This window comes from Arachis ipaensis, chromosome B8 (assembly GCF_059453495.1).
Source record: "Arachis ipaensis isolate K30076 ecotype BB chromosome B8, ASM5945349v1, whole genome shotgun sequence".
NCBI lineage: Eukaryota > Viridiplantae > Streptophyta > Magnoliopsida > Fabales > Fabaceae > Arachis > Arachis ipaensis.
In genome coordinates this window covers 9,117,334-9,140,160 of record NC_142443.1, presented here as the reverse complement: position 1 = coordinate 9,140,160, position 22,827 = coordinate 9,117,334, and the positions used below count along the sequence as shown (strand labels likewise).

General features: G+C 34.4%; 3 protein-coding genes across 3 annotated transcripts; all 3 read right to left on the bottom strand.

The window, feature by feature from the left end:
- Positions 1-2,563: 2,563 nt before the first annotated feature.
- On the bottom strand, positions 2,564-5,653 carry LOC107613778 (G-type lectin S-receptor-like serine/threonine-protein kinase At2g19130). The gene has a single exon (XM_016315931.3). The coding sequence runs from the start codon at positions 5,210-5,212 to the stop codon at positions 2,696-2,698; it is 2,517 nt and encodes an 838-aa protein (XP_016171417.1). The 5' UTR covers positions 5,213-5,653; the 3' UTR covers positions 2,564-2,695.
- A 1,889-nt stretch (positions 5,654-7,542) lies between these two features.
- LOC107610447 (uncharacterized) lies at positions 7,543-8,448 on the bottom strand. The gene is made up of 2 exons (XM_016312497.1): positions 7,974-8,448; positions 7,543-7,865 (listed from the first exon to the last, which is right to left on the bottom strand). The coding sequence occupies exons 1-2, from the start codon at positions 8,446-8,448 to the stop codon at positions 7,543-7,545; spliced, it is 798 nt and encodes a 265-aa protein (XP_016167983.1).
- A 6,848-nt stretch (positions 8,449-15,296) lies between these two features.
- On the bottom strand, positions 15,297-19,488 carry LOC107610448 (uncharacterized). The gene is made up of 13 exons (XM_088495314.1): positions 19,339-19,488; positions 18,349-18,527; positions 18,137-18,155; positions 17,888-18,010; positions 17,750-17,816; positions 17,337-17,425; positions 17,162-17,215; positions 16,871-16,938; positions 16,681-16,730; positions 16,423-16,520; positions 16,012-16,134; positions 15,791-15,920; positions 15,297-15,715 (listed from the first exon to the last, which is right to left on the bottom strand). Exons 1-13 carry the CDS (start codon positions 19,486-19,488, stop codon positions 15,534-15,536), a joined length of 1,332 nt encoding a protein of 443 aa, XP_088351440.1. The 3' UTR covers positions 15,297-15,533.
- Positions 19,489-22,827: the final 3,339 nt, after the last annotated feature.

The following is a 22,827-nucleotide window of genomic DNA, read 5'->3' as shown; positions in this document are numbered from 1 at the left end:
GGCTATGCCATAAGAGCGTGGATTACCGAAGATTTTCTTAAAAACAAACGAAGAAAAAAAATAAAGAAATTAAAATACATGAGTATAGACCTAAGTAACAAAAAGATATTCAGCAAGCATTAAATTCTAAATCACTTAATCCCTCCCCGGCTAATTTTTTTGTTATGGAAGTAAAAGTGGTGATATACTTTAACATGGTAATTTTTGGTGTTTTTCAAAACTGTGGAAGTACATAAATTCCTGGCACCGATTTCTGTACTTAAAATTTTTTAATTTTTTTTTTAACACAAATTCCTGGCACCGATTTGTGTATCTCTCACAAATCGGTCGGTCCGATTTCTGCTTCTCTAGTTAAACGATCCCACATTTAAGTATAACACCCCAACAATCCACATTTAAGAAAAACACCACTATCACTTCAATATTAAAAATAAAAAATTCTCCCTCCCCTCCCCCCTTTTTTTTTTTACTTTTCAGTTAAAACGGTTTGAGTCAATTCCCTTTCAATGCAGCACGGCAAACTATACGATCACGGGAGATATATAAACAGTCACAAAATTTAACACTAATACATCCCTTTTTTCTCACAAGTTCAACGCAATATTCACGGGTAGTGAATAATAAGAAGATTCAATCTCTAGTTTTGACATAACAGATATAAAAATAAATAACAAATAACAATTAATGAGATTATAGAAACTGTAATTCTTATTTATGTTGTATCGTATTAATATTTTAAGAAAATATTTGTCATAATGTTACTTCTCCTAAAAATTTAAGTTGTATAAAAAAAACATAAATAAATAGTTATTATATCTCAATATACTTTCTCAAGTAAGAGTATCTTTTGAGTTTGTTTGATTTTTGCGTAGGTCTTTTCAAAGATAAAATTCTAATATCATATCATGAAACCACTTCTTTCAAAAGTTGAAGATGATAGAATGAAGTAATATGAAAGGTTATATATCAATAATGTTTCTATTTTTTCATGCCTAATAATAGAACATTTTCTTTGTCCTTTATGCATGGTTGAATTCGTACTCTTGCATAGTTCCTTGCACATGAAGATGTTGGTTTTCCTTACGTGTGGGTAAGTGTATTGCAAAGAAGGAACTTTGCCATTCTAGGACCTGAAATCTGTGATACTGTTGATGTTGATCTTGATGTATTTGATGTTATTATTGATTGAACATTTTTCCCCTTCTGTTTTTTTTTTTTTGGACACTGTCTCTTCCCCCTCTTGAACGTAAACTCTATATATATATATATATATATATAAATGTATAATACATAACAAGTTTTCATAAAAATGTTGGTCCCATCCCTAAAGTTGGCTTAGATGCATACTATGTTCTTCAAATCAAAAGGAGAGGAGAAAATATGATAAAACTAAGGTAATACAAACTCATCCAAATCATATATTAATGCTATAATTAAACATTAATCAAATAAAAAAAGAAAGAAAGTTTTAAGAACCAATATTTTACACCCAATATTACAGTCAAAATTTAAAATAAGAAAAAAAATTTTAAAATTCTTTTAAAAAAAATTCAAAACTCAATTTAAAAATTATCTAAAATCCAAATTTAACAAAAACTCATTTTTAGTAAAATTTATATTAGGTTTATTTGATAATATGGTATAATATTAGCTAAAATTAGTTATTATAATGTTGATTCCCTGGTTACTCAAAAAAAAAAAAAATACTAGTTTCATCATTTCACTTTTTGTTTATATAAAAAAAATGAATTTACTAAGATCAACTCACTAAAATCAGGGCGTGTCTCTAAACTTAATAAACACTTACAAAAATATTTATGACTTGTATCTTTGTAAAATACATTCTAAATTTTTAGGTCATGTGTCAATTCTTTTTAGTCGAATAATATGCTCAACTAATTACCAACTCTATTTTACTAAATTGGGCTAGGCCTAACGTATCCTCGTTAGAGAAAGAATCAACTATATGCCGTATTATTTTGAATTTTACATTCATATTGAAAGTTGCTGCTTGTTTGATATTTATTTACCAGCATATAAATACATACTGTGACGCAATGCATTGCAGCAACACGCCAAAGATCTGAAATAGAAGGTTTGTGGGCGAAAAGAAACTTCCAAAGAAATAGTGCTTCTAATTTTTCTTTTTTAAAAAGAAAAGAAAAAGTTCTTACCCTGTTGTACTATGTTGCTTTTGGTAATACAAAAAGAAAAACAAGATTGAAATTGTCTATTCATATCATTAGTGACATCAAAAGTGATGCATACATTTTTTTGGTGATTACCTAATGAAATATCAGATTTTTCCTTTTGCAGTTTGGCGTCATCTTTTGTTGTAGGCTTATTAATTAAAGAAGATGGTGTATTGTGACTTGTGACAACTACAACACGTTAAATTGACCTTATCCAATATACTTCTCTTTCGAATGCATGCGTGTTCTTCAGGGAACCATGCCCAAACATCGTTCATTTTCTTCGATGGATTCCATGTAAGAGTATATGCATGACCTTCTACAAAGTGATCTTTAATTATTGTTGAACTGAAACATATTTTCAAGTAGTATCAGCTAATGCAACTTGTAATGTAAAGGGTTATGTCTATTGAATGAATATACAAGCTGCTAGCAATCATGGATAGAGAATATTGTATTATTAAGACACAAACATTACATTATTACAACTAATTTTCCACTAATTAATTTCCTCCTAAGGACTTGGAGCTTGCTGAAGAGATGTTACTTTTAGGTTGAGATGATGTTGTTGAGACAGTGGTGGTGCTCTTCACCTGTGAGCTCTGGTTGGAAGAGTTGGAATCGGTGAAGAAAACTATGTCCTCCTGGTTGTCCAGAAACACTTGAAGGGTTCTTGGAATGGGAGGCGAAGCGACATCCAAGATCCCTTCAAGTATCTGAACAACCTGAGCCATGGTTGGCCTATGAGATTCATCATCTTGGACACACCAAGAAGCTACTTTGATTATTCTAGTGACCTCTTCAACATCCGCATTCGCCTCCAACCTAGGGTCCAAGAGGCTAAGGACATTGCTGCCTTCAGTTACAAGAGTAGCAGCCCATGTAGGGAAGAACTTCACTCTGCCATCATCACAAGGCTCAGAGTTCCTCTTGCCGGATACAAACTCGAAAAGCATCATTCCGTAGCTGTAGACATCTGCTTTGGGGGTTATGGCCACCCCAGAGATCCATTCAGGGGCAAGGTAGCCTCTTGTTCCTCTCATTGTTGTAAGGACCCTGCTGAATTCTCTTCCAACAAGCTTTGCAAGGCCGAAATCTGCGACTTTGGGACAAAATTGAGCATCTAGAAGGATGTTCTCAGGCTTGACATCACAGTGTATGATGCAGTCTCTACAACTATCATGAAGATAAGTCAATCCCCTGGCCGTGCCGAGCGCGATTTGGTACCTCATTTTCCAGTCCATGATCTTGGAGGAGTTATTCTGAAAGAGATGGAATTCTAAGGAGCCATTTGGCATGTAATCATAAACCAATAACTTTTTGGAGCCTTCGGAGCAGAAACCTCTTAACCGAACAAGATTAACATGTTGAACTGTCCCAATAGTACTAACTTCTGTTCTAAACTGCTTCTCTCCTTGGCTAATGCTCTCAAGCTTCTTCACTGCCACAACACTTGAATCACCCAAATAGCCTTTGAACACAGAACCGAAACCCCCTCCTCCCAATTTCTCTGAGAAATTCTTGGTTGCGTTTTGTAGGTCTCTGTACCCAAATGCCACCAGTGAACCCTCCACTAGCTTTCCCTTCCCAACCGTTCTCTTCCTTCGCCGAATCACCAAGAACAGAACAAGGCCGAGGAGAATCCCTATGGCAACAACACCTCCCACAATGCCACCAATAACTGGCACCTTGTTGCTCTTAGCATCATGAAACTCAGAAGCTGCAAGCTTGAGGTACAAGATTTGTCCACTGCTATCATCTGAAGATAGCTGCTGCAGATTCAAGAGATCTCCATTCCAAATTGAACATTGGCTACTTCCATATGCATAAGCAGTGCAGGAACAATTGTTCAAGCATGTTGATTCACATTCCTCTTTAGTTCCTGCCCCTACTTCTTCTGAATGTTTCGGTAATGCCATGTTTAGGATTGGTAGAAACCTGTCCTTTTCACCATTAGATGATTTTGAACTCTCACATTGCAAACTTGTTTTCCTGACACACCCTCCTGATTGATCCTGAAGATCCCAATCAGACTTTGATTTTGGCTCAAAACCTTGCAAGCAATTGCAGTATGGCATTGAGTTCTCGGTGCAGCTCCCGAAGGCACCACAGAAAGCATAAACCTCACACTGCGTTCTCGGCTGAGACCAAAACAAATTCCATTGCTGAATGCTATCCAGCCATGACAGTTGCTTGATCTGGCCCGAAACATCCATCACGAACCGCGATATAATGGAAGAATTATAGACTGTATAGGTGAAATAGCTCTCGTTTTCGTTCGAAATGAAGCTGAAATTGTAGATGTAATTCAACCTCATCTCAGGGACCAAGCTGAAGATATGACCATTCCAAGGGCCACTCGTCCAATACTGTTCAGTCTTGTTCCAAAGAATAAGGTATGAAGTGCTCCCTTTAGGGTCCAATTCCAAAGAGAAGAGACCAGTTGCAGGATCTTCATTGTTCTTCCATGAAGTTAGATACTGAGGCTTCTTTGTTTTGTTATCAAGTTTGATTTTCCCTCCGGGAAGCCATGTATCTGTTGGGTGATCAAAACTCTGCCAAATGGCTTCTTCTGATGATGATGCATTAGGGTTATTACTAATTATGAGGTTCCCATTATCGAGAAGAATAGATACTACTAGTGCAGAAGGTGAAGCAGGAGAGGTAGTTATGTTGGTTGACCAAACTTGAGTTTGAGACTCATCAAAGAGTACTAAGTTACCCTTTGAAATAGTGAAGTTGGCAGTGCTCTTATCAGATACAGGGTGGTCTCTATTGGCAACCCAAACAATTGTTTGTAGAGAGAGCTTCTTGTACCACATGCCTATGTAGTAGTTAGAGGAGTTACCTGGCTTGAAGAAACCGAGTTCGAAGATTCCACCTTTGGAGAGAAGGGTCTGGTCACCGGAGAGAGATTGAGTTGCGGAGATGGCGGTGAGAGGTGCAAGGGCAAGGGAAGGAGTCAATGAGAAGAAGTAGTAGTAGAAGAAGAAGAAGGAGCAGAAGCATGGGTTCATCATGATGGTGGTGTCTCCAGGGAGAAAGAAGAAGATATTTTGGGTGGGAAGGAAGTGGAAAGTAGAAAGTAGAAAGTGGAGAAGAGAAGAGAAGAAACAACGAAGCACGCAGCAAGTAGTAGTAATAAAATGGTACAACAGCGAGTGCTCTGGTGTTCCATCAAAGTAAGAAAAAGGACAAGTTGGCACTGCCTACTCACTGTTGTTCCCACAAAAGTTTGCTGAGATTTGTGGTCTGCCAAAAAGTCAAACGATACATTACCCCAATACCCGTTTTTCACTTATAATAAACAAGCACCAAAAAGTCTCATGTCACTAAGCTCTAAGCACTCTTTCACATACAATCTGTAAACCAAAAATTATTACTATAAAATATTACCTCTTCTTTAATTTGTTGATGGAATGGAATCGAAACTCCAGCACTTTCAATTTGGAAAAAGTCTCATTCTCTCATCAGGAGTGCTAGCTATTATGTTACTTCCATAAAAGATATAATTGGATATGATATATCCTTTAATGTTGATGAAGACATTGGCGATGATCAAGTTGAGGTGTTGAGAGGTTAGTTGGGAAAAGACAAAGTGGTATTAATGCGTAGGGTAGGGTGATCTAAAACGGCCTACGTACATAGATTACTATATAGTTTTCACTGGACAATGAAAATCGTAGGTTTGACCCTGGTGGGTTCCGCTTCATCATGACATCTTCTACCATCTTCAAACCCAACCTCTTCACGTTATACATCATTATATCTAGAGAATATACTCTCTCACTCTTCTTGTTTCGTTAGTTTTACTACTAACATATTTTATAATTTGTAAATTAGTTATTATTAATATGTTAAAAAAAATATAGATAAACAAAACATTGTAGTGAACAACAATTTTAAAGAAATAAGTAAATTATTTAGATTCTTAATTAATTTTTTTTTGAAAATAAAAGTTCAACACAATAAAGTGGAACATACCTACACAAATGAGTTAATTGAAAAAATACATAACCTATCATATTTTTACACTACTCTATCCTCTCGGTTATTTACTAATTTCACAGGTCTTAAAGCCTCGTGGAGTTGACTCAGGAGTTCCAACTCCCATTGGGAAATGTCACGCCTCCATTGGAAATGAGTTCCAACTCCCATTGGAAAAGCTCACGTCTCCATTGGAAGTTCCAAATTCACTCTAACCCATCCCAAAATTCGCAGTCCCCAATAACAGATCCACATTGGTTTGAAACAGAGAAAAACATCGGGAATCGATCCTTTAGAGATCCACAAAGTAACCATATATCCTCTCAGAACCGAGTCATTCGCCCGTCACCAATCTCCATAGACAACCATGTAACCATCTTATCCCTTATACGTTGATTCGTGAGTTGTAGCTTGCAAATATCCTTCTATGGACCTCCTCTAGTAGGTACCATTTGAGTTGACAGTAACTCATTGGGATTCAAATTATTACACGAACATACAACATTCTTTCACAGTAGACACTCTTGCTTTGCAAACTGCCACCACTACTTAAACAAGAGTGCCGTGTTGCGAATCATAGCATCTCCAACTCCCAACCCGCCTAGCTTCTTAGGAGCCTGCACCACTTCCCATCTTACTACCGACATACCATTTCTACCATCTTCCTTACTCCACATGAATCTTCTCTGCAATGAGATCAGTTTTTCAGCAACAACTTTCGACATCTTGAACAAGCTCAAATAATACACTGGTAAACTATTTAAAACTGATTTGATAAGCACCAACTTCTTCGCTTTGTTTAACACCTTCGCTTTCCATAGACCGAGTTTCTCCTCCACTTTGTCTATTATAGGCTTCCAGGTCTTCACCAACCTCGGGTTTGCTCCTAAAGATATTCCAAGGTATTTAACTGGAAGGGTCCTTACAACCCAATAAGTTGCACATACGTTGGACCCACTGCTCATCACAATTAATTGGAATTAAGCTGGACTTATCAAAATTAATCCTGAGTCCTGACATCAACTCAAAACATCAGAAGTCGCTTGTAGTTCTTAATAGTCTCATCTTCAGGCGGACAAAACAGAATAGTATCATTAGCAAACTGCAGGTGTGACAATTCAATACTATCTCTCCCTACCAACAACGGAGATATGCGACCGTTTCTGATAGCCTCTCCAACCATTCGATACAGCACATCCACAACCAGTACAAACAAGAAAGGAGAAAGCGGGTCACCTTGTTTCAAACCTCTTTCCATTTTGAAAGGCTTAGCCGGAGAACCATTTATCAGAACTGACATAGATGCGGTTGTCACACACTCCATAACCCATGCTCTCCATCTAAGCCCAAATTCCATCTTTTGTTATACAATGTCGACAAAACTCCATTTGACTCTATCATATGCTTTCTGAAAATCTAGCTTGATTATTGCTGCCTCATTTTTCCTCAGTTTCAGCCGGTTTACTATTTCACACGCAATAAGTGCCCCATCATGTATTTTTCTCCCTTTGACAAACGCACTTTGAGTCTCCCCTACTAATCCCGGCATGACTGCCCTCATCCTCCTAACTAGTACCTTCGAGATAACCTTGTAAACGCACCCCACCATACTTATAGGCCGTAAATCTTTGATCTCCTTCGCACCAACGAACTTGGGTGCAAGCGCCACCCAAGTGATATTGGTATCTGCCAGCAATCAGGATGTCTGGAAGAACCCCATCACTGCTGCCGTGAATTCAGGCCCAAGCTCGCCCCAACACCTCTTGATAAAATTTATGTTGTACCCATCACAACCTGGCGCTTTAGATGAGTCGCAGTCCCACACAGTCGCTCTGATCTCTTCAGCCGATGGCAGCTCCACTAAAGTCCTAGCATCTGTCTCATCTATCTTACCCACCAAACCATCTTTGAATCCCATCATAGGAGAAGCTTTCTGATGATATAAATCCTTGTAGAATTCTCTGATAGCTACCTTAATTCTCGCTTGATTCTTGACCTGTATGCCGTTTATCACCAGTGTATCAATCCTATTATTCCGCCTTCTTGCTGAGGCTATATTGTGAAAGTATCTTGTATTTTTGTCCATCTTCTTCGCATGCCAGGACTGAGACATCTGTTTCCAATGAACTTCTTTCCTTACATACCATCTCTCACAACAAGTGACCAACGCCTTTCTTCTAGCCTTAATCGTTCCATCATACACTCCATTGCTTACCATATCATCAATCTTCTTGATTTCTTCCTTAAACCGTGTAATTTTTTTGTCCATGTCACTAAAATTGTCCTTATGCCATCTTCCCAACGGGATTGTCAGCACTTTCAGTTGTCAGCACTTTCCATCTTTGATCCACCACCACAACTTAGTGTCATCACCGGAGATAGCCGTCCAGACGTTGCCGTTTCCCTTCAACCCATTCAGACGCAGCAGAACGCCGCTGTCCTCCCTCTCCGTAGCCTGTGCAGATGTAGCGCAGCCACACCTGTCTGTTTCCATCACCTTCCCGTATTGCCTCCGTTTCTCCCATTCACGTGTATAGGAGCGCCGCCGCCGCAGTTGTCTTGCTATTTTCGCGCCATTCTTTCTTGGCGGCGTTGCTACTAGGGGTGGCAAGCGGGGAAGCCTGCGCCGCCCGACCCCGCCCCGCCAGAAGCCCGCCTTTTGGCGGGCTAACCCGTCCCGCCCCACCTAGTGAGGCCGTCCCAGAATTCCACCCTGCCTCGCCTAATGGTGGGCTGGCGGGCCCGCCAAATATCCTCTTTTTTTTTTACTTTTAACTATTAAATAATATATATAAAGGCATAAAAAAATTTCTTCTGTTTTTTTACTTTTAACTATTATAATTTCTAAAGATATAAACAAATTATAAATTTTATATTCACAAACATTAAAGTCTTTATAATTATAAATATCTAATAAACATAATTATAAAGTAAGTTTTCATCCAAAACATAATTATAAATATTATTCCCAAAGCAAAATAAACATAATCTAAAATATAATTATAAATATTGTCTCAAACAAAATAAACATAATCCAAAACACTCAATTTTCATCTTCATTCTCTTGTAAGTTGGGTTAGGGGAAGTTGAGTTTTGGCAAAAAAATTGTAAAAATACTCCTTGCTAAAAAATACTAATCCTGGCGAGGAAGCCCGCCCCGTCCCGCCAAAGCCCACGGTTTAAGCGGTGCGGGTTAGGCGGGCTTTTGATATTTAGCGGTCCCAATTTTCCAGCTCGGCCTGCCTTTTTTGGTAGGTTACGCGGGCTGGTCCGGCAGGTTTAGGCCCGTTTACCACCCCTAGTTGCTACAGTGCCGCGCCAGGAGTTGTTGCCATGTTGCTGCCGGCTGCTGCTACGCAAGTGATGCCATCGCGCGCGTTCCCCATGCGCCACTGCGGCTGTCTCGCGTTGTCTTGCTGCCGTCCTCCCTCCGCCACCGTGGTTCTCCTCCTCCTCCTCTTCTTTCCTTTTTCCAGTGTGGATATTCATTCTACTAAGTTTGTAGATGGTTATTTTTATTCTAAAGTAAATGTTCATTTAATTTAGATTGGATTTAAGTAGATACAATGAAATTTGCTAGATGTTCATTTTAATAAATATGTAGATGGTTATTTTCATTTTAAACCGACGGCTTGATGGAGAAGAAGCTCGACAACGTTGAGGCTAGCTGATGAGGGAGGGACTGACGGCGCAATGAGGATTTAGGAAGGGGTGTATGCGATGGTAAAATGGTTAGGAGGTGGATGGTTAAAGTGTAAAAAGTGAAAGTATGATTTTAGAGGATAATTTATAATGAACTATTTTTTTTCTTTCATCTTCTGTGGGCCGAAAGTGCAGCCAATTGTTCATATTATTCACAATCTCTGTTGTCTATCTAGCAAAGTTGTATTTTTAATAGTAAAAGATTATATTTAATGGTATAAAATTATATATTTTTTTTAATGATTAAATATTGACTAAATTTTAATAAAAATATCGATCCCTAAAACTTCTTCGTTCACTTATATCCAATACCTTCTTATTTCATGCTTTTGATATAACTATCTTGCTTTATTTCCTTGGCTTTATCATAAACATAGATTAATTTTAGGTGGTAAACATTTTTTCTTATTTTTGTCTTATATTTAAATTAATACTAATCATTTTCTCTTTTTTACATTAAAATGGTTAATTGCTTAACATTTGATAGAAATATAAGTGAAAAAAAAAAAAAAAAAAACTGATATTGCATTCAATTCTTTTGGAGGATGACCTAAATTGGAGCAATCCTTCTAAATCAAACATAAGTTTGTTAATAATTTTTAGAAAGTCTTTTTTTATGATGCCTAAATTTTATTCATGAATTAAAAAAAAAAGAATAAATTTCATCTTATTTTATCTTTATTTTTAGATAAATTAGACAAAACTTCTATAAGCACAAAAAAATGAAAAATCTCTCTATCTAGAAACTAAAGTTTAATATGCAGCCACAATTTTGTATTGTTTGGTCAACTGCTGCCTCAAATTCAATCATGTCAAAATGAACAAGAAAACTTCTATAATAAGAAATGTTATATATATATATATATGAATTCTGCTAGGGAGCTAATAGAATATCTATACAATGTGTTTGGTCCAATATGAGTTAAAAAATTAACATTCAAAATAAAATACTACTAATTTCTCAAACACAATACATACTATTCAGAATAACCATCCGGGTACCAGGATAATAAATATCTGATATCCTACTAAATCGAACATCTCTAAACCCACATTGTATACATTGTACATATATTTCATTGGCTTCCTATATTTCCTCTCTATATATATTATAAATAATTAATAAAAATGAAAAATAAAATATTTATCTTTTATATAAAAAATAAAATATATATTTAATAATATAAAAAATGATGCAAATATTATTTCCTTTATATCGTTTTACTTCAAGGAGTTAATAATCATCAGGAGTGCTAAAACAGCCACAAATTGGAGAATCCATCCTTTGACATGATTTTGGTTTCACACTATTTTGGGGTCCTGACTCCTAACCCCTAACAAACCCTTGGGTTGTATGTATACAAATTGTTAAAATTATCCCAGAATATGTAACCGATGATATAAGATATTACTTTAGAACATTAAATGCCGTGTGACGTGATCTTGTAGATGGTATGATGACAGCACATCCATTGGAGACTTTTTGTTCACATTTTGGTGAAAAGTGAAAGCACGAAATCAACATACATATATTCTCATACGATTAGTTATAGTGAATACAGAAATAACCTATTCATTCATAAGAATAAAAATACGATGGTTACGAGAATTATATAAGAGAGGAAAAGAACAAAAAGTTTATTTAGGGAATGATTCATTAGTTATAATCCGACTCCCTTATACTTATAAATCGAAAATTCGAATAAAATAAATAATGTAAGACCTATTTTAATTAGAGAAAATTTTGGTTATAATAAAACTATTTGAATACGTGCATAAGTAATTACCAAAATACTAGGATCGTGGAAATAACTATCTATAAAATGGTCTCATAACGTTTAGACTATTAAATGGTCCAGTAATAAAATATGTTTTTAACTTTTTTTAATAATTGTTAAATAATTTTTATTTAATTTTATTTATAAACTAATTCTTCATCTATTATTTAATTTTAAATCTATTTTTTATTTTATAAATTATTATTTTATTATTCATCTATTTATCTTATCTTCATAATTTTATCTTAATTTTTTTTTTAATTTTATTTTGATTTAGATACTCTAACATGATCGTTTACAATACTAAAATTAATAATTAGTGCAAAATCTATCATCAATTTGTTTTTTAATTATCCAATTCTATAATTGTAATTATCCATCAAATCTTTTTGATTATCAATCTGTTCATCGTTTTTTTATTGCTTTATCCATCTTGTTGATTTCCATCTTGTTGATTTTCAATTTGTTCATCGTTCACGAACTTCGCACTTGTAGAAATAACAATCTGCAGTCGATTTCGTCATTATAATAATCAATTGATTCGTGAGAGTCCTTTTTCATCTTATGTCGATTAGGAAACAATCAATTGTTTTTATTCGAAAATTGATTGGTTAGCGAATATTCTTTAATCCAATCGTTGATAAGTGAAGAAATATGTTTTTTTCTTTAAAACAATAGATTGATCAGTGAACCATGTTTTCTTTAAAACAATTGCTTTTTTTAAGAAAACAATTGATTTCATGAGTTATTCAATTGATTGGTTGAGAAAAACAACTGATTCATTAAATTATCCAATTGATTGATTGAAGAAAATAATTATATATACTCAGAAATTTTTTATTATACAAACAACAACCAATTATTTGAAAAGATTTATTTAAATCTTCGTTCATTGTATGAGTTTTATTTTTTTAGTGTTATATGATCTAGTTTATTGAATATTTTTTTATTGAATAATTTTAAGATGCCAGATATATTTACGGACACTGAGATGTATGAGCAGTACCAGGAGAACGATGACATTAACCAACAAAAAGAGATAGTATGTGATCAAGATATGATGGATGAATAGTATGAATCTGAAGAATATTTGGGAGATAATTTTACTTAGGGGAGTATTTTTCTAAAATTAATCTGTCAGAGAATGTCCTTGAAGCTGCGTATATGGTTGACTCCGTGCAAGACATTACAATTTTAAATTTCACTTAAATTTGTGTGGAGAAAATTGATAGATATCACTTTGCTAGTTACTTTGCAACTTGCATTTGATTTTTATCTGAAGTACTCAAAGTCTAAGATTTTAATGTAAGAGAAGAGTAGTAAAACTTTCAAAAACAGTATTGATGAGGTTTACAAACAAAAGTTTGCATGTCATCGGCAAGGATTTAGGGAGGAAAAGTATTACGCGACGAAAAATAGGAAGAAGGAGCCTATATTGGAAACAAGAATTGAGTGTGAAGGCCCAATAGATGTTAAATTTGTACATGAAAGTCTGAAACTTGAAGGTGACATTTTTTTTTCTCTCATGAACACAACCATAATCTATTAGATACACAATGCAATCATATGTTACCTACTCATAAAAAAATGCCAGAGGCATATATTATATAAATGATGAACACGTTGAAGTCTTGAAAATTAGTATTAGCACTTCACATATATTTAGTCTTCTAGCTAGTCAAGGAGGGATACAAATTTGTTACATATGATCCAGAAATATATTTGTGATTATGATGTCTGTCATTTTTAGAACACTTAAACACTACAAGATTTTTGTTTATTTGTGACAGTTTTTTCTCTTATTTGTGGAGGTTTATAACCCCTACCAAATGGTTTGTGGAGATTTCTAAAACTCCCAAAATTTGAGGTACCACGAGGTCTTTTGTGGAAGTTTTTAAAAACCTCCAAAATCTATTCAATGGGGAGTTTTGTGTGTGTTTAGTGGGGGTTTTATATTGAATTTTTGTGGCAGTTCTTGGTCAATGTTTATGGCGGTTCAAAACCCCCCACAAAAATTTTCTATTTTAAAAATAACAGCTATTTTGTAGAAGTTTTAAACCTTCACAAACCTGTCAATATAATTTTTAAAATTAATTTACATTATTGTTAGACTACTGATCATTTATTATTAAAAAGAAATATTTAAGCAAGACATTAAAAATGTAGAAGAAAATTAAAATAAAAGAAATACTTTAAAACAAAATATAATACACTACCATCATTTTCCAATCACATTAATTACAACTACAAAATATTAAAAATAACATGATAAAATACAGACTTATGTCCAAACTCCTAAACAATGAACATAACTAGAGATGGAAAACGGGCCTAAACCCGCTGGGCCGGTCTGTGTAACCCGCTAAAAAAGGCGGGTCGGGTTGAAAAAATGGGACCGCTAAATAGTAAAAGCCCGCCTAACCCACACCGCTTAAACCACTGACTTTGGCAGGATGGGGTGGGTTTCCCCGCTGGGCTTAGTATTTTTTTGGCAATGGGTATTTTTACAATTTTTTTGTCAAAATCCAACTTCCCCCAACCTAACTTACAAGTGAATGAAGTGAAAATTGAGTGTTTTGGATTATGTTTATTTTGTTTTAGAGACAATATTTATAATTATGTTTTGGATTATGTTTATTTTGCTTTGGGAACAATATTTATAATTATGTTTTGGATAAAAACTTGGTTTATAATTATGTTTATTAGATATTTATAATTACAAAGACTTTAATGTTGTGAATATAAAACTTATAATTTGTTTATACCTTTAGAAATTATAATAGTTAAAAGTAAAAAATAGAAGAGATTTTTTTATGCCTTTATATATATTATTTAATAGTTAAAAGTAAAAAAAGAAAGAGGATATTTGGCGGGTTTAGCCTGCCAGCCCGCCCTTAGGCGCGGCGGGGTGGGATTCTGGGACCGCCTCACTAGACAGGGCGGGACGGGCCAGCCCGCCAAAGGGCGGGCTTCTGGCGCTACAAGAAATTATCGAAATAGCGACCGATTCTGGTGGTCGCTAAAACCATGGTCGCTAATTAGAAAATAGCAACCGATTTTTGAACAAGGCCACCAAACCTTTACCAAAGAGTATTAGTCGCTAAGTAAATTAGTCGCTAAATCGGTCGCCATGGAAACGGTCGCTAAATCAGTCGCTAATACCTGATTTAAAAATCTAAAATCAGTCGCTAAATTGGTCGCTAATTCCTGAACTAAAAATCTAAATCGGTCACTAGATCGGTTGTTGTTCCTAATTTTATAATTATAGATTATAGATTTTTACCTCCATGGCACCGAAAATGTATCAGGGCTCAAGTGATTCACCGAAGCGACGAGACCTTGAAAGTAGCTTTTTAAAGTGTCAGTAACAGGACATTCTGTCAATCGAAGAAGATTTTTGGTGACAACACCTGGAGATATCAGAAGTGAGAATGCTAACATGAGTAACGAGAAATCCAATGAAAACACAATCGCCTGCCAGTGAAAGGCTTTCTTGCGTTTCAGTAAATCTACGTAGAGTGAATCGGTCCCTCACATTTACCAATATTAAAACTTAATTTTAATAAATAATTATATTTTTATAAAAAGAATCATGCATAGATTAATTTTTCAAATAAATACCAAAACATTCACAATGTCTACATAAAAATATAGAATTTAAAATATTAAAAATTCATAAATACATCAAATTTATGATCCACAATCTAAACTAAAACATGATAAAAATAATTCATGAACAACTATGCTCTATTCAATATCTAGTTAGAACAAGCATAAGACAATATTCAAATGCAAATGAATTCATAAGCATACAAAGAACTATTTTTAAACAATAAGAAAAAAATGCAATAGGGAGATGGAACTCAGAGAGGTGCTAGCGATGACAAAAAAGAGTATATCTATCCGAAGAGCCACCAACCATGTGGCCGTTTTCTTTGAGTCTCCTTTCTACAAATTCAAGCAATCCACCTGGCCCTTCCAGGTAAAAGGGTGACTCTGGAATTAAGCAGCAATCCACATCTCGACTCGCAAGAGTAGCATACATTGAAATAAACCCTGCACCATTCATCACAAAATATCAGGCTTGCTAACATATAAGAGTATGCTGATGTGATGATTCTAGAAAATTACCACTGTATCTTCCCATGAGCTTGACAACACCTATGCCATTCTCGATGCTCTCAGCTTCAACATGTGTTGCATTTATAGCACGTTGAGCCTCCTCAACAGCTGTATCAAACCCGAATGACTTATCAATAACCTATCCAAAAAAAAAAGCATTTGCCAAGTTAGTTAAAAGAATTGAAATACACAAAAGACCATTAAGGAATAGAAAAAGAATCTATATGTACCGGGATGTCATTATCTATGGTTTTGGGGATTCCTACAACAGCAACTTTGAGACCACGCCTTCTAACCTCCTCAAAAATCCTGCTAGCACCTCTCTGAGTTCCATCTCCTCCAATGATATAGACCTGATTTATTCCAAAGAACTATTATTAAAGAAAATGCTTGTTCCTTCATAAACAAAATATATAAAGCAAAGTATAAGTCAGGCCATTTATCATATAACCACTCTTTCTAATTTCTATTTAATGCAAATTAAAGTACCAGCTCCATTTATAGGAAACATATCATAGCAGTTACCTTTGTATTTTTTTTTTTCTTTTTTGCTTCTTTCTTTTGAAGGGATAATAGCCATAACTAAACTAGTTACAAGAGTAGATAATTGTTGAAATATCTAAACAAAATGTTAAACATACCTTAAGGAAATTATAGTAGCTAAATGGGAGGCCTGAAAAGGTTTCTGAATAGAGGTTCTTCTTCTTTACAATTGGAAGTGCCCGGTACATGATCCAAACTGCATGATATTCACTGATCAGTTGCAATACTTAATATAATGAAAAAAGGAAAGAAAAGAAAACAGTTTGCCATGACAATATGAAAGGAAAGGGTGAATTTTAAAGTCAACTAGAAACAAAATTCAGAAAATCAGATAGCCATATAATATATGAACTCACTTTCACCAGGACCTACTCCCAAAGGATACAGCACAATAAACGCAGTGTACCTAATTAAAGGATAAAACAAGTCAAGCTTAGATTTGAGAAAAAGTTGAAATGTATTGTGCTAATAACAGAACGCTTTAAATTCAGATTTCAGTTAATTTATGTGACAGTCTGAGAAATTGTGATAAAATAGAAGAATTACCTGAGATAGGTTATCCAATAAGGGCAATTTCCAATGCAGCTAAAAGCATAATGTGAGTATCTAATGACCTGCATCTCCAAAGATTATTGCAGCACAATCATCTTTCTTATTAATAAATCTTATTAGGAAAATGGCCATGTCATGCATGTGCATATATAACACACTATGTGCATCAGAACTTGGTAATGATTTAGTAACTTATGACTGTTCACATGGCAAGGTCATGCTAGAAAATTAAATGAAACCAAACCAAACCAATCCAATCCATAGAATAATTAAAAATCAAATCACCTCGCTTATGCTCCATGCGAAAAAGGTGATAAAAACTGAAGGTAACTTTTGGACCTGCAGAAAGTATAATTTGCAGAAAAGCTAGATTACAATGAACAAGATTTTTTCTTTTACCAAAATCTAAACCAAACATGATATAATTAAGTGTATGGTGAAAGAGAAGAAAGTGAAGAACCTCATCAAGTTTGGTAACAATAGCAAGCAGAAAATGTGTCCTCCCTCCCCATTGCATGAGAGGAAGCAATGCTCCACTTGGCACAAGCCCTGAAAAGTTACACAATTTAATTTGTGCATTGCAATGTAAATGTTGATAAAATGAAATTGGTTGCAAAGAATGTGATTTTGATTTTTGAGTGTATAGTAAAACCCACCAATGGCTCCATGTATAACTTCCAAGAATGCAGCACATTGCAGAAAAGCTAAATTGCATTGTTACGCTAAGAAATTAACCCTAAATAAATTCAGAAACACTTGTAAAATTGGATCTGTATACAGTTAAGATAGTAATTATGAATAAGCAGTGCTGAATTGCTCATGACTAGGGTTTAAAGGAACGAGGGAAGGGTAGTTTGGGAATACGAAACTGACTTATCCATTTTCCAGCGGAAGAGTAAGCTCCGGCGACAGAACAAGCGGATAGGAGGTTGCACAAAATCTGAAATGACGAAACAAAGAATGGCGATTATTATAAATTCAGAGATGAAGTTTAAGAAAATGTGAAAGTACTGTGTAAAGAGAATCAGCTCCAAGGGCAGCAAACTTGGACTCTCCAGTGACACTTGAACCCTCTGGCAGTGCCAATTGCTTCTTGACTATGTCACAGACCTTCTGAACTGTCTCCTGGTTCGCCTGCACAAAATAACAAAGTCCATGGTAGTCACAGACCTTCTGAATTGTTGCATTATATATTTCAGTAACCACAAAATAAAGAACAATTTTCAACAAAAAGAGCTTCGATGAAAAAAATCCACATACCAAATCAGCAGAAGAGCCTCTTCATAATGCAACAATGAGAAGTTGAACTCAGTTGTGGTTCATCCGTGAAGTTTGAAAGATGGCACTGAATTCTGAAATTGATAAATTTTAGGTCAATCATCAATGGAGGTTTTAGAGTTGAAGAATGAAACTGAGCAAAGAGAAAGAGAGAGAGTAACTGAAGGACAGAGCGACGGCGACGCGAGTGTGACGGAGCAACGGCGATGCGAGTGTGACGGTGCGACGGCGCGACGGCGACGCGAGTTTGACGGTGCGATGGCGACGCGAGTTTGACGGAGAGACGCCGGACGCGGCGGTAGTGGAGTGACGACGGCGCGGCGGCAGTAGAGTGAAGATGGCGCGGCGGCAGTAGACCGAAGACGGCGCCGCACTGAGGAGAAATGGAGAAGACACGAATTAGGAAATGAAACCAGGGAGGGGTACTAACGAGGGTAACTCACATAATATTTTTTTTTTTAATTAGCGGCCGAATTTGTGATCGGTTAGTTTATAAAATTAGTCTGTCGCTAACCGAGTGATTATAATTTTAGTGACCGAATTAGTAACCAACCAATTTTTATTTATTTATTGATCGGTTGTAAAATCGATATTTTGTGATTAAGAGTTCTAAGGATATTTCTTTCTTTTGTTTTGGTTGTTAAATTAAAAAAGAGCGACCGATTTTAGTGACTAATTTTATTTTGGTTGTATAAAACTAATCGGTCGCTAATTCGGTGGCTATTAGTGACTGATTTTGTGAGTCACTAAAATCAGTTGCTAACTTAATAATTAGCAATCGATTTAGCGACCAGTTATTTAGCGACCAAACAGTTATTCACCATATTTCACTATTAGTTGCAAAATCAGTCGCTAAAATAAAAAATAGCAACCGATTTTGTGACCAACAGTTCTAAAGACGTTATTTTCTGTTTTGGTTGCTAATTCGGTCGCTAAATTAAAAAATAACGACCGATTTTAGTGACCAGCTTTATTTTAGTTGTATTAAAACTTTATCAGTCGCTAATCCAGTTGCTATTAGTGACCGATTTTGTTGGTCACTAAAATCGGTCGCTGAATGTAATTTAGCGACCGATTTAGCGACCAATATTTTTTTTGTCCTAAAAATTCTATATGGGTCGCTAAATCAGTCGCTATTAGCAACTAATTTTTTCGGTCGCTAAAATCGGTCACTATTCTAATACTTTCTTGTAGTAGGGGAGGGACGGGGCGGGGCGGGCTTCCCCGCTTGCCACCCCTACCTGTGACGAGAATAAGATGGAAATAAGAGGCTTTACTAAACAGGGACGGGAGATGCGGCAAGGGGTCCCCGTCCCATAGAGTCCAATTATCATTTTTACTTAGGCCTGATATATTAATATATTAAAACTTTTATAATAAACTGAGATTGAGTCTCTTTTGTAATAGAACAGACTGCTTCTTTTGTAATAGGTCTATCTAACCTATTTTTATTCATACTCGTGTATCACTTTATTCTCTTGTCTCTTTTTATCTTTATTTCTACCTAACTTTTCACTTTCTCAATCCAAATATTTTGGTTAAAAAAAAAGCTTTACTCCAACTTAACTTTCCTGAGGTAAGACTATCTTTTTCTTTTTTATACTTTCTTGAATTTTAATTAACTATTATTATTTTAAATATTTAAATATTTAAATTATTTATGTAATTTTTAATCTCTTTAATATTTTATTTTTAATTTTTTTAATATTATAACTTTTTAGTAATATAAATTTATGTATGATGTTCCTTTACTTGATTGTTATGCATTCTACATATTCATAAAATTATTTGTGTATTTTTTTTATAAAATTAAGTTGTATATGAACTTTAGAAATGACTTTATCAATATACTAATTTAAAACATATATTTTCTTAATTTCTATAATAAAATTGAAAAGATATTTTATAAAAAAATTATTATTAAAATGAGAGATAAGTGATTAAATTAAACTATTATTTGATGACATATTATAATAGCCAGAAAAATAAGTAAATAAATAAATAAGTAAGATGGTGAAATCTACTTTTAAATATTTTTTTCTTTTCTAACCTTAGTCATACACCAACATTTTTCACTCACCTCACCCCGTCACTATCTCTAAACCCCACACACACGCATTCTCAATCTCACCCATGCTCAGAGAAAAAAAGAGAGGAGGGAGGAGAAAGATAGCGCCGATAGAACTGGAAGCCGCCGTCACCGTTGAGAAACAGAACGGAAGAGAGAGAGGAAGATCGAACGGAAAAGAAAAAGATAGACGCAGAGGAGAAGGAAGCGCGCAACGGGGAGAAGAGGAGAAAGGCTTCGTCCTCGCGATCGCCGTGCACCATCATGGCTCGTGGAGTCGGGGAGAGCCATCACCGTCGCCGTTCAGGTGAACCTGAATCAAGCTATCGTCCTTGCTGTCAGAGTTGTTGGTGCCGCTAGAGCTATTCCTGTCATTATCCCAGTCTAGCCTTTTTTTCCTGATTTTGCTCTAGCTGTCATGTCCTATTCTGCCACAATTTAATCTGTCTTGTCTTTGTTTTAATTCAACTTTAGTTTTGCTCTATTTTTTATTCTCAGAACTATCTCCAGTTCCACCTTGTCACTGTTTTGGTATAAATTCTGCACTCATTCGTTCCATTCTATTTCAATCCTTCTCACTTTGAATTTGGCACTTTAGGTTCGGTATCTTTAGTTCCTTGGGACCAAATTGTGAGTAGACTTTATATTTATAACTGTTTTGCTTTTCGTCTATAATTATTTTAGTATACGATGCATTAAACTTATAATTATACTTACAAAGATTATCAAAATTACTATCAAAGAATTTTAATTTGGCTTGAATGATCAATTTATTAAAACTAAATATCTATTCTTGTTAAGCTCATTTTAATATGCACGAGACTATATATTTTTATGAGACATATCAGATCGAGAGAGGGAGAAGAGCAGATCCTCTCAACACTAGAAACTCGATGACGATGATAGAGCTCGACGCTGACATAGCAGCTCCCACCTCAGTCACAACGCGATAGCGACGGCTGCACTCTTTCCTGTTGTCATCTCTCCTTCATGGCGCGACGGTTGCGACTGCACTCTTCTCCGCCGTCACCTACCTCTTCTTCCTTTCCTTTCCTTTCTTCTCCCTTTTTGTTTCTCTCTTCTCTTGTTCTATCTCTCATATCATCGTCTTGTCTCTCTCTATCGTCACAAAGCGATGGCAATAGTCGTCCTTTTTTTCCGTTGTCACTTCCTCTTATTCCTTTTCTTTTCTTTCTTCTCCCTCTTTTGTTCTTTTTTTTTTTTCATTTTGGTTTTTCTGTTTTAGGTGGGAAGGAATGGGGGTAATGGTGAATGGGGTAATGGTAGTGATAACAGAAAAAAAATATTTGTGTCATTTAAAAAATTATTATGTTCAAAAAGATAATTTTAAAATATTCAATAACTTTGAGGATGATATTAATAAGAAAAAAAAGTTAGAGACAATTTTAATTTTGACCCAAGATATTAAAAACAAAACAAATACAAAATTATATATATATATATATATATATATATATATATATATATATATATATATATATATATTGTAAAGATTTTTCTAATATCAAAATTTATTAATTAGTCAAGAGACAGTCTAGATAAACAAACATATATCTTTATATATTTTTAAACCAACCTTAAAATATTGGAAGTAAATGAAGTTAAAGAAATTAATGAGAAGCAACAACACAAAAAGGCAAGAAAAACGAAACAACAACAATCATAGAACGAAAATAGAATACCCATAACAATCATAAATCAAAACCACAAGCCATAAGATAGAAGCAATAACAAAAAAACAAAACAAAACAACAAATTAAACATTTGATAGTACACACTAAAAAGGACAATAGAACAATCATAAAAATTAAAAACAGTAATTATTACATAAATTAACATGCTCCCTTTTCTCTTATCAAAAATTCTTTGACAGAGTCCTCTTTAAAATAATTATTATTATAACTTTAAATATTAAGTATACTAATAAAAAAATTCCTTACCTCATGACTATAAAATAATGGATAAATAGTATAAAACATCACAAAAAAATGCAATTTATTTTCTCCTTCATTTCCCTTTTATTTTATTTCAGTAAAGGGCCAAAATAAACATGAAAAAAAATTATTAACATTAATAGTACAAGACATGATAATTAAAAGAGTTAGCAATACACTTAAACAAAAATAATTGTATTAGATATGTTATTCTATTAAGACACACAAGAAAAAAGGGCTATTCATAGAAGTGAAGTTGCTAAGTGTGAATTTTTGGTTTGATTTTTGTATGCAAACTCCTTTATTGATTCACTTATTCATATAAATTATTATTTTCTAACTAAAATTATTTTATAATAATGTTTATATGGTTTCATGTAAATTATAGATATATTGCCTAGTCATTGGGTTATAAAATTCATTCCATTTTTTTAAAAATATTTTTTGGGAATAAACACTTAATTATGTGAGTCTTTCTATTCAAGAATAATAATGTGCAATGAATACCTATTTTTTATTGAGTTCTTAGATGTTATCTGCTCCATATATCATAAACAGGATCCATTCATATTTATTTATTTTATTTTTTGTTAAATATGTAATTATTTATTCTAGAAAATGTAAATTTATTAAAAATATTTATAACCTTT